The following is a 12,394-nucleotide window of genomic DNA, read 5'->3' as shown; positions in this document are numbered from 1 at the left end:
ACTTGTAAAGTGCACATGTTATACAAAGCGAGTTCTAAAGCAATATCTTGGCATTTTTTATGAGTGAGCTGCCGTCAAGGACACATTTAACTTAATGATAGTTTTTATTTCAGAAAGACTATCCTTCAAGCACTTATCGATCTCTTTGCGAAGACAAATTGCGTGAAAAAGAAACAGATCAATTATACTGACCGGCCACTTTAATCTCTGAGTTTAAGTCTTGTTGAGTTATCATGAAACCATCAAGATCGAAATCCTGTTGAATTTTGTTGAAATTATAGAAAGATCCAAGTAAAACATGCAAGGTTTCTTAACCAAAACCCAATATTAGAAAGTTCTATAAGTTCCATTCATTCCATAAATCATGTAAGAACTTCCGTTAATTTCACGCGGAGAACGTAACGGAAGGAATTTTCCTCGTTTACATAAAGTAGTAATGGAAGCTAACGGATTTTTTTTTTTTTTTTTTTGAAAAGTAAATGTATTTAATTAAAAATGCTAATTTTTTCAAATTATTATTGATTAAGTTGTTTCCTCGCAATAAATTGATTAGTATTCTTAGGAAATGCATTCAATTTATTGCAGGAAAACATTTTGTTTTTAAAGTGTTATGCTTTTTTTTTGTAATAAAATTTTTAGCGGCTTCGCATGTGTCTGTTTCTCAGCATTTCTATTGCGCTTATTTCAGAAATACCAAATATTGGTAATTATTATCGCAATAATGCGCAAACCTAGAAACTGAAATTAGAAATATCAATTTAATCGAAAATAAATTTGTACGTGGTTTATGAATTTTTTTGTATGCAGTTGTGTAGTCAATACAACTAAAAATATCTTTCCAATAATCCTCCAGCACATCTCCTCCTGAAAGTGCTGTTTTTAGAAGATCTGATATAACATTTACTGTCATGGAGTTTCCTGGATTTATTCTTATCTTAGAAACCGTTAAGCTGTTAATCATTTTCTAGAGTGGGCTGTATATACTCCTGTAAAATGGTTAAACTTGTAATTGCAATGAAATGAGGGAGATGGTTTGTATGCTTTAAAATTCTACTCTTTTTGCAAAAATCAATGGCTGCTATTAATTTCTGCAGCCACACCAAAAAATGCAATGGCTGGTTTCAATTACGATGGAATTTGGACATCTATCAATATTACCCCCATGCCATTATTACTATTTGGGTAACAAATTGTAACAAGCGCATAGGGTTATAATGACAGATATTTTTGCTTATTCTGTATTCGGTCACCGGCTCACTTCTATTCTTTAAACTTACGATATCACCATCCACCCAAACGTTATGTAAAATAAGTTTCCACGGTAATTTAGTAATTTATTAATAACATTAGTGTTATTTTTTAAATATTTTAATTTTTTTGTTTAAAAAAGTTATTGGGTAATGGTCAGTATATATTAAATGTTTTTTTACTGACAGAATAAAACGAAGTTTAGTATTTTTGGCAGCATTTGATTAGTTTTTAAGCGGTGAGCACATTCTGATTTTAGAGCAAAACCGAAATTCGCCTAAATTTGACAGACTCCCAGGGTAACATTGGCATGGTCATTGTTATACCTGAAGTCCGTAAAAGTTCAAATGACATAGTTGGTATTATGAATTCGAATCGTTATTAAAGATGAAAAAGAATTCTGTAAATTGATGTTTTGTTTTCAAAACCTTTTTGCTTTCATTTTTTATATTTAAACATAATTCCAATCTTAATCTGATGTTAAATAAATGTTTCAGGAAAAAAACATTAAAGCTGGAAATATTACCCATAAATGAGATAACAATGGCAGTTGAGTTTTGATTAATGAAATGTAATAAAGAGTAATCTATTATCTTTGCTTTTATATACAGTTAAACACATAACCTTTAGTTAATTGTTTCCCAACCTTTTTCGTTTCTAGTCTATCAAAAGTTCTTATTCCCTTACGTAACATATAAATAATTTTAGATATCCAAAAATTGAATCATTCACTAAAGTAACTGACAGTCGCCATATAGCAAACTTTAAAATTTACCCCCTTGTGCCGCCAAAAGTGTGAAGTTCCTTTAAATCTTGAAAATAGGTGGTAATAAGAGTAGATATGATTTTTTAATAATTTTCCATGTAACATTCTGATGATCATACTGTGATAATTGTTAAGATCTATTGCATGGAATGCTCCTTTACTCAACTTCTTTCTTAAGAGGACTGCTTGTTTGTAAAAACTTTCAATAAAACAAGAATTTTGCTATTTCTTATTTATAATTAGGCTTTTTGTAAGTTTCTATAAACTTAATGAAATTAATTCCTAAAGGAGGAATGTTGAAACCATTACCTAAAATTCAGTTTTCTACAGAATGCTACAAATAATTTCTATTTGAAAAAGACTTCCCCTTCCCCCCTCCCACCCACCTCTTCTTGTAAATAAATCTCCGGTGGAAGAATTTACGACTTATAAGTCTAATAAACAGTTTTGCTGACAAAATTTTAATAGACAAATTTGACAAATTTTTTCTTGTGTAAGATAAAGAAACAATGAAAATCAAAAATTTTAAACTTCGACCATAGGATCGCGTATTATTAGAGCGAGTATAGACAAAGCAGAACGGATCTAAGTTAATAAACTAGTGAATAAGTTTTTTCCTTTTTGTCTAAAATTTTTTTCTCGTTTCATTATTCAAAAGCCCGACGAACGGAAACACGATATTAGTCGCTGATTAAACGGAAATACAAGTTCTATGATACGTTGAAGCTTGAATTTGGTTCTACTTCTTATCTCTGACTAATCGAAACTTTATTTTATTTCATTTCGTTGAGCATTTTTCAAAATCAATGTCAGAGTTGCTACAACTTTTAACCCGATTTTTGCAAACTTTTAACTTCAAGGGTAAAAAAAAAAAACAAACTAAAACTATTCTTTATTTCTTTTGAATTTAAAAATCAAAATAAACAAGCGATAAGTTACAAAGCCAACTTACTAAGATCATAAAGATCCTTCAGAGCTGGATCGGAATCGGAAAAAAAAAAAAATCTGAGGAAATAAAATACGATTGACAAAGTACTCAAAAAACAAAAAATATTTTTCGCATAAAACGCGAAAACCAATTTTGTAAAAAAAAAAAAAATCAAACGTGCGTGCTTTTTAAAAACACTATTGCTTAAAAATAACTTAAATGAAAACTAATCTTTCTCTTAGAGAAACATAAATTAAATCGTCTCTTTAGAGGTCAAAATACTCTATAATTAAAACTTTGAAACTTGTTAAGGCCGATTTCACCATTGAAACGTTTTTAACAGTAACGGATACCTTGTTTGGCCATTATCAAGAATTACCATATTATTTAAACGTGAACAAAACGAAAACATCTTGTGGCTATTATCAAGAATACGCTTTGACAAACGACGATGGGAATACTCCAACAGAACCAGTCCGAGCAGACATTCCTTTATACCAACCATCTTTTCTTTTTTTAGTAACAAATATAATATCACCGACACAAAAAGAAAGCTCTTCCGTATGATTACCAGGGTAAGCAGCAACAGCTTGAAATCTTTGTAAAAACAAGAAGATTTAATGTAAACATGTAAGGCTTGAAATCTTTGTAAAAACAGATATGATAAGATCCCGGAAAAAGAGAGCCGAGATCGAGGATCAACAGCACAATATTTTAAACAAAAGAACAAAAATGCTCACTTTTCTCCATTGTGATTAAGATAACCGACAGGCGTTTCAATAATTGATTGATACTGAAAATAAAAAACTATCCTTTTAATCAAACAGTTTTAAAAGTAGATCTTAATTTTTGGCTGATATTAATCTGTAATAACTTACCATAATATTTTCTGAAACTGGTGTGTAAGGTGGAGGAGGCTCCGCGGGAACTAACGGCATTGGGCGTGATAAACGATGATGCGTAGGAGCCGGCATAGACGAACTAGATTGAAGTAAACAGAAAATTTTGCTTTTGTTATGTTACAAGGAGAAGCAGCTGCTCTAAGATTTTACATTGATACTTACTGATAATAAGAAGGAGGAAATTGATTCGATGGTTGTGTTGGAAAACACGGCGGCTGGGGTGTAGGATGTTGATTACGTTTTATTTTATTCTTTTTAAGAATTTTTAAAATTCCAGACATCTATATAAATTTAAAAGATTCACAAGTTAATAACTATAATAATGACAAAAAAAAATTCACAAATTGCAGAATTATTTCAAGTCTACAATTTTTACAGATTCAAAACCTATGAACAATGTCTTTTAAATTCTATCCACATTGAAAAATGACATCATAACATAATAATAAGATAATAAAATTTAGTAAAATCATTTTTAAAAAAATAAGCTTACTCCATTTCGACTTGGACTCCCGGAGGGGATATCAATAGCTGTTGCGCCAATTGCTTCAGATACATTATCATTGGACTGTACTCTAGAGCAAGAGGGGAAGCTAAATACAGGCGTGCTACTTGTTTGACTAGGTGAAGCTGGATTTGAGCTGTAGCCTACAATATTTGTTGGGCGAACCACTTGAGAGGTGAGTTGGCTAATAGCAAAAATAGACTTATTTTAACTTAACATAAACTCAAACCTTAAAAAATTTAAACTGTTTAAAAAAAAAAAAAATTACCTGCTTAGTTTAACATAATTCCCAGGAAAAACACCAGTTTGTCTTGAACGCATATGAACTCCTCTGAACCAACCATCTAAGTGCTTCTCAATGACACAATATTGGTCTCCTTGGATTAGGGCCAGCTCATCATCTTTTGATGGAGAATAAGTGAATATTGCAACATATCTTAAAAATATCAATACTAACAGTACTTTACATGATTTATTGTTTACATATATCAATAAAAACAATAACAACAAAAAAAGACCACAAGAAATCTACTTTTGATATTAGTATTTACAATAACACAACTATTAATCATGCATTATTACTTTATTTTTATAAATAATTGACGTACATCTCTCCCAAAACACTTGAGCTAGTGGAACTAGTGGAAAATGAGTCTGATTTATTAACAACTTGTTCATTTGATGTCTGCAAACAGCGATTAGAGTTTATGCTTGAGGTCAACAATGATTCCTAAAACAAAAATATTTACCTATATTCTTGCATTCATGAGATTAGTGTAAATCTACTATTTACGTAAAACACTTTAAAGAACACTAAAACAAAATTTGGCATACCTGACAGTTTGCTTCTGATACCATTCTCCCATTAACTGATTGCGTTCTTGATCTTATATCAGTATCATCAATAAGATTTAATCTTTTAGCACACTGTGTTCTTTCAGAAGGATTTTCAATATGAATCGTATTTCTTTTTGGTATACTATCACTTTGCTCACAACAAGGTGATGAAGGCATTGAGTTCTGCTTCACATAAACATTATTTTTTTGGTACTCTGAATCATTTTTTGTATTTTCTTGCTCCTCATCAGAACTGCTTCCACTAGTAACTTCACTACTGCAATTTCCCAACATTACTTGTTTAGCCGCTTTGTTTAACTAAGAAAAATTTTCTCAATGTCTATTTTCAGATTTAAAAGAATTTCCTGAGAATATTAAAAATGTATAGAATTTTGCTAAAGACACAAATTTTTATTTTTATGAAATTTACCTGGAGAAAATTGAGAGGAAAAATACCATATTGTCCTCCTAAAATCCCCTCCAACCATTTGTCATCAACTTTTTTTATAACACCAATTATATCACCCTAAATCAATTACTAGTATAAATTTCAAGCTAATAAAATTAAAGTGAAAAACAGATAATCAGCACTTTGTATTTTTGACTTACCTCACGAAAGGATACAATTTCACTTTCATCTTTGCTTTCATAGCTATAAAGTGCTTTAGCAAAAGGAGTCTTCAATGAATCATCATCAATTTTAGGCAAAGGAACCAATGCCTATACAAATATATTTTTTTTAGCAAATGAAAAATACCTAAAAAAAAATGAAGAAAAAAAAAAACGAAAAAAATTTTATACTTCAACAAAATTCTTGGGTATTGAACCACGTTTGCCATTTAAAACACCTTCCCACCAATTATCATCAATCTCACGCAGTATTGTTACCACATCACCTTTGCTAAATGACAGATCTCTAAAAAAACAAAAGAAATTATATTCTTTACAGCACAATATAATAAATATTCTGAAATACTGACTCTTCAATAAAAAGTTTTAGTATTGCCAATTTTTATATTACTTACAATAACTCTATAATCCACAAGAAATACCAATATATAGTTTTACTAAAAGATTTTCTGTTTTTTTTTTTTTATTATTAAAAAAAAAAAAAAAAAAATTTTGTATAAGCAAAGGAAGTCTTTACTATACATTAAAAAAACTCCCATGATTTGTGTTAGATATTTTTTACAGCATAAAACCATAAATGCAAAAAATGAAAGTTTTAATCATATTAAACTGTAATTATAATATTTACCCATCTTCAGATGAATTAAAATTGTAAAGACCTCTTGCACAGGGTTGGTTTGACAAGGCCTCATACTTAACCTAAAATGTCAACATATGTCAGAAAACAATTTAAATTTAAAACTAAAACAATAAAGAAAATTTATATTAAATCTATTTTTAAAAATACATGCATATATGATTTGTTAGTTATTGATATTTATAAATAAAGTAATAAAAATTATTTTATAAAATTCTAAAAATTATAATTTTCAAAAAAGAAACAGGATTAGATTGTTAACTTCATTATATGAATGAAAAAATATGTAATACAGTATTTCACATATCCTTCAAAATTTATTATTAAGGCGGAACAGGATTGAGAAGGATAATCTTATTTTCCAGTAGGCTGCAAGTTATTTTTAAACAATGATGAAATAAATCAACTTTAAAAAAAATAATCCTACTATCTTAACTGTTACTAAAACATCCTTAACACTTTGGAAAATGTAAAACACAAACAAAAAGCGTTGATTTCTATCAACAATCCTTATTTAATTGATTACGGCTTAGAGTTTTTATTAAACAGTAGGCAACTCTTTCACTGAAGAAAACAATAAAAACTATAATGAAACTTAATCAGGCATTTATTAGGGATTCTTAATATCTGATGAGCTTTCCAAAATATGCAGTAAACAACTTCAACATTTAATATATAGATTTTTTTAACAATTCAATAAAGGTTTATCACTATATATAAATCCTTTAGCACTATATACAGGCCTTTTTAACATGCTATGAAAAACAAATTCCTTTTTTTTATGGTAGTGAAACTGGAAGTAAGGAAGCAAACACAATAGTTAACTTAAGATATATATGTGTGTATTAACTTTAGCTATTACAGGCTAATCTAGTATTGTTGTCATACTTATATTTTTGTTTTATAGCTACTTAAAAAATATATATATTTTTAAACATGCAATTTTTGTAAAAGCAATTTGTTTTTCTTTTTTAAAATATCTTTTTTCAGTTTTGTCAGTTTTCACTTGTGTGCGTATAAAAATTGTACTTTTAATCAGATTATTAGTTTAAAATAACAATAATTTAAAGCTAGATCATTGCACTATTTACAAAAATTAAAAAACTATATGCATTCATAAGCATAGATTCTAAATATATAGCAAGCCGCGTTTTTTCGCTCAATACTGTACCTTTGCTGACAATCTTTTTGATGCTTTTGATAAATTTCTTTTACTGTTCCGTATTCCCTCCAGTAATCTAACTAACAACACATTTCTGGGAAGTTTTTCTATTGATAAATTGGCGTAATTAGTTCTACATTCTGGACATTGCAAATGCCCTTTACTTTCAACAATGATCCCAAGACAGCTTAAGCAGATAGTGTGCTGACACGGTAAAACTCTACTTCGTTCGTCAAGACGCTCCAGACAAATAGGACATTCAAGTAAATCTTCAATTCTACTGGAGTCATCCATTTTTATTTTCTTGTAAAAAAAAAAATACATTTATTTTTTAAAATATCTATTTAAAAAATCGCAATTTCAACTGTTGATCTTTTCACTTTTTTAATGTGGTTTGATGTTAATCTCGGATATTATACAGCGACTATAAAGAATTGTAATATACAAACACCGATACTAAAACGGGTTCACACACACCATACTTAAAGAACGCAGTTTTTAATTCCAAACTTTCGCTTAATAAATCAAGCCAATCCTTTAATCCTCTATTGTGTTTAAGTAAATTTACGTATTTACATCATTCTGTCAAGAAAAACGATATATTCGTAAGTGTCCGATCGGAATTTCTTATGTAAACATTTCTCATCAAAAACAAAACAGTAACAAGAATTTAGTAACGGTTCTCAATTTATTAGAGCCACTTATTCAATAAAACTTTTATTCAAATTGACTTTATGACGAATTTCATCGGCGAATTCATTCGGCTTCGTATAACTAATAAGTATAATTAATATCGCTATTAGAAGTTAAAAGTGTAGTTAGTATTTCATTTAAGAATGTGAAACGTATTTCCTTAAATTCTAAGTGAGATTTTCTTAAGACAAACGTCTTCCAGTTAACTGCATTTCATAGCTTTATGCTATTCCTATGATTCGGAACTGCAATAAAAGTTTTGCAATCGAAAAAGTAACTATAGTACAACAACGGCAATAAATCTATATTATTGCAATTTGAGATATAAAGTATATTTCTAGTTAAAGGAATGTTTTACTTTAACATTTTTAGTTTAAAGCTTATAAACTTTAATATAGTTTATCAAACAATAGTTTGCTTTTTTTGTTTTCAACTTGCAACTAAATATCCTTATTTCTCTACGCTCTGTCCCTCAAAACCAACATCAAAATAGGCCTGGAATTTAAATGCGATTAGCTATTAACAAAGCTTAGATTAATAACTCCTTAATAACAATAATTAACGTTTTAATTAAAGTTAACTTCAAAACGGATAAAAAGCGGAAAGTTCTTGTATGTGAGAGAGGTTTATCTAAACGATTTACATCCAACAAAAAACAGTTGTGGAAGGAAGTAGGCTAAAGATGAAATTTTGGTTGTCTAAACAAAATTTTTTTTTTTTAAAATTTCACAACATATTGTCCAAGTTAACGTAAAGTTTAAACATTCACTTATGTTTTCAAATGAATTTAATTTATTTCAGACAATCAGCACGAACTAAAAAAAGTAAACATAATAAAGCGCGCCAGTTACCTTCTTTATGCAATTTATCCTCGTGTTATTTTGTATAATTTTTTGTCCGGATATAGAGAGGATATAGATATGGATTTTTAAAATTTGGCAGCAGACTTTCTCATTCATAACAAAAATCTGAAGTTAATGGTAGGCATATTTAATACGAAAAACAAAAAAATTGAACTTTTACAGAAATGACGTTTGCAACCATCAAAATTAGTATAAAGTTCTTTGAACTTGTTTAAGAAGTCAAACATAAAATTAAGTTGATGTTATAAAACCAAAGTAAACAAAATCATTAAAATTTGAAGTTTTTAACAATTATTTAATTTAGTTTTTTTTCTTCTTTTTATCTATAAAAAAGTAATGAATAAAAGTTTTCCCAACGGACCATTAATTTATTTATAAAAAAACAAACAAACAAATAAAAACCTAAGTATAGTTGTAGAAGAAAAAAGTTAACTGATGAAAAAGTAAATATTGTACATTAAAAATTCCCACACTATCATGAACTTAGTATTCATAAGATAGTAAAAAATATATTTTAAATACAATAAACAAAGGTTAAATAGAATATTACAGGGCAGCGCACATAAAAAAAATTATATTTTTTTCATATTATAAATGAATATGTTTTTGAAGATAAATCTATTTTAAGTTATATGGGTTTTATATTAAAACAAATATGTCATCTTTAACTTGAAGAATTTTTTAAAAAACCGAAAGCTTTTGGGTACCATAAATAGGTGGTCTCAAGCCATTCTTAAATAATAGCTCATTGTCTGTAATATTTGGTTCTTTAAAAACAAATCTTCTCAGCGCGTATATTCATGCTAAATAACCAAAAACGTGGCAAACAATGAATGAAATAATTAAAATCAAGCATGCACAAAAATGTACTTAAAAAAATGCTATCACGTAGTGAAGCATTCGCTTTTTTTTTTCAAATTAATATTTCTAACATATTTGTCTATAAATAAGTAATAAATAAATTTATTTTTCACAAAAGGAAAAATTTATTTCACGCAGTTCTTTGCAAAATTAGGAGATTAAACTATCACGCTACGTTCAGTTTGATTTGATTTTTTTTGTTAGCTGGTTTTACGATCTGGATTAATGACTAACTAGACCTATCTTATTGGAAGCTCGATGAATAATATGATCGCCAATGTTCAATTATGTGATAAAGTAATGAGAAATGAGGGTGGTACATCTCACCTTCAATCAATAATCAGGCCCGTACGCATTATGGCTAATTTGATTCCTCTAAATATACCTTGTTGAGATATATTCATGTATATGTTCATAATAAAGAACCTTGAACGCGAATTAAATTTTTTGTTAAAGATAAATGTTTTCTACAGTCTAAAATGCTTTTTTAAATTTAAATACTCTTTGTAGGATTGATATAATATATGGTATATTATTAGCAATGTTACTAAGACAACAGAATGTTTCTGCATTAACTCCTATAGCTTGCAACATGCGCAGCACCCACTGAGATATAGTTGCTAGGATGCAATTTTACGATGCTTTAAAGTTGAAATAAACATCCGGATGCACCACGGAGTTCCCATCCAAAGTTGTAAAACAGTCGCAGCAAACAACAATATCTGTAGTAAATATCCATAGCAAATAGTATTAAGCGTAGCATCTTTAATGCCGCTGTAAATGAATATATAAGCACCTTAACATGAACATTCTATTAAAATACAAAATAATCAGTTCATCAGATTGCTTCTAATTTTAGTTTGCTGATTTTGCAATTTATTTTTAATCTTCTAATGTAGCTTTGGTCTTTATTTTGGCTTTCGCCAGGAAGCTTTTGAAAGTATCATAAAACCCATTATTTTATTTTTATGAAAGCATTATTATACTAATGTTTTCTACTGTATGGGTTTTATTCAAAACTGTACTAAATGTGCCATCCAGTGGTCTCACCAGGGGGGTGCGGGGGATGCAAGTCGCACCGGGTGAAACTAAGATACGAAAATAAAATAAATTTTACAATAGGCAGCTACATACAAATAATTGGAATGAAAATATTCACAAAATTTAGTTCGAAAACACGTCAACATAAACTTTGATGCAATTTTTAATCTTGCTTAAACTTCGAATTCGAACGTTTTATAGTTAAACCAATCGCAACGTCATATTAAGAGTTTTAATACTTTATCAATTCCCGAAATTCTAATACAAAATGATTGTTGTGACCATGAGTTATCGAACCAGGTGATACCATCCTTCGTGATACCACTACCTCTATCCAAACTATATACTAAATATAGACTAGCATAATTTTTATAAAAACATTATGCTAGTCTATATTTAGTATATAGTTTGGATAGAGGTAGTGGTATCACGAAGGATGGTATCACCTGGTTCGATAACTAGCATAATTTTATAAACTAGCATAATTTTTATAAAAAAATCATTTAAGTGTCAACAGTTTAAACATATTTAAAAGATGAACATTCATTAACAAAAATTTATTTGGCATTAAAAAGAGACCACTGAGAATAATCTTTTCAAAATATTGAAATTTCCTTGAGAATTTATCTCTTAATGATAATCTCAAATTGCTCTGGGGGGCAATCTTTTTCAAAATTAAAGCATGTCAAAGTAACCTCCGCTCAAGCATCTTATAAGAAAGATTGACCTATCCTTAACGTTGTTAAACTCTGTCAGGTGTACAACAAGAAAAAGGATCTTAAAAATGATCATCTCTCATTGGTTCAACAATATCAAAACTCAAATGAAAAATATGTCTAAATCAATGTGTATTTCATAAATGCTTAAATACTTCCTTTTTTGTTATTAAAACACTAAAATACTATTTTAAACCTTGTGTACAGCATTAATTATGTTCTACTAACAGTATTCTTGTCGAGGGCATTATAAACCTGCTGAGAGGCTTACAAGATCCAGATTGGGTATTTTTAAAATTTTAAATAAGTTTAAAAATAGCAGGTAATTCTACCTAACCCCCAAAAAAACTATTTTAAAAGAAAAAAAAGGCTTTTTTTTTTTTGTTTAAAGCTATTAAAAGTTAAAATTTGGTGGGTCTTAACACCCTCAGGTACCTTACTGTGAGATTGACTATAAACGTTCTTAAAAAAGGCGTTTAGTTTTTCGGTTTTTTAAAAAATAATAACCAATAAAGTACAAACCTCTACATTAGATATTTGAAATAAATTGAGTTTAAAATAACTTTTACAATTAGAAAGTTTCAAGATTCCAGGAGAAATTGCGA

The 12,394-nt window shown here is 28.8% G+C and overlaps 1 protein-coding gene across 1 annotated transcript; it reads right to left on the bottom strand.

The window, feature by feature from the left end:
- Positions 1 to 2,894: 2,894 nt before the first annotated feature.
- Positions 2,895 to 8,032, bottom strand: LOC145184982 (E3 ubiquitin-protein ligase SH3RF1-like). Its single transcript, XM_080060763.2, has 13 exons — positions 7,625 to 8,032; positions 6,445 to 6,515; positions 5,988 to 6,102; positions 5,796 to 5,906; positions 5,617 to 5,712; positions 5,184 to 5,504; positions 4,958 to 5,079; positions 4,618 to 4,785; positions 4,338 to 4,533; positions 4,007 to 4,125; positions 3,821 to 3,923; positions 3,683 to 3,735; positions 2,895 to 3,539 (listed from the first exon to the last, which is right to left on the bottom strand). Exons 1-13 carry the CDS (start codon positions 7,937 to 7,939, stop codon positions 3,368 to 3,370), a joined length of 1,962 nt encoding a protein of 653 aa, XP_079916889.2. The 5' UTR covers positions 7,940 to 8,032; the 3' UTR covers positions 2,895 to 3,367.
- Positions 8,033 to 12,394: the final 4,362 nt, after the last annotated feature.

This window comes from Hydra viridissima, unplaced genomic scaffold, assembly GCF_058129835.1.
Source record: "Hydra viridissima isolate aposymbiotic clone 2 unplaced genomic scaffold, HvirCarnegie_v1 scaffold_2, whole genome shotgun sequence".
Taxonomy (NCBI): Eukaryota; Metazoa; Cnidaria; class Hydrozoa; order Anthoathecata; family Hydridae; genus Hydra; species Hydra viridissima.
The sequence above is the reverse complement of the archived record's forward strand: the minus strand, read 5'-3'. Positions and strand labels throughout refer to the sequence as shown.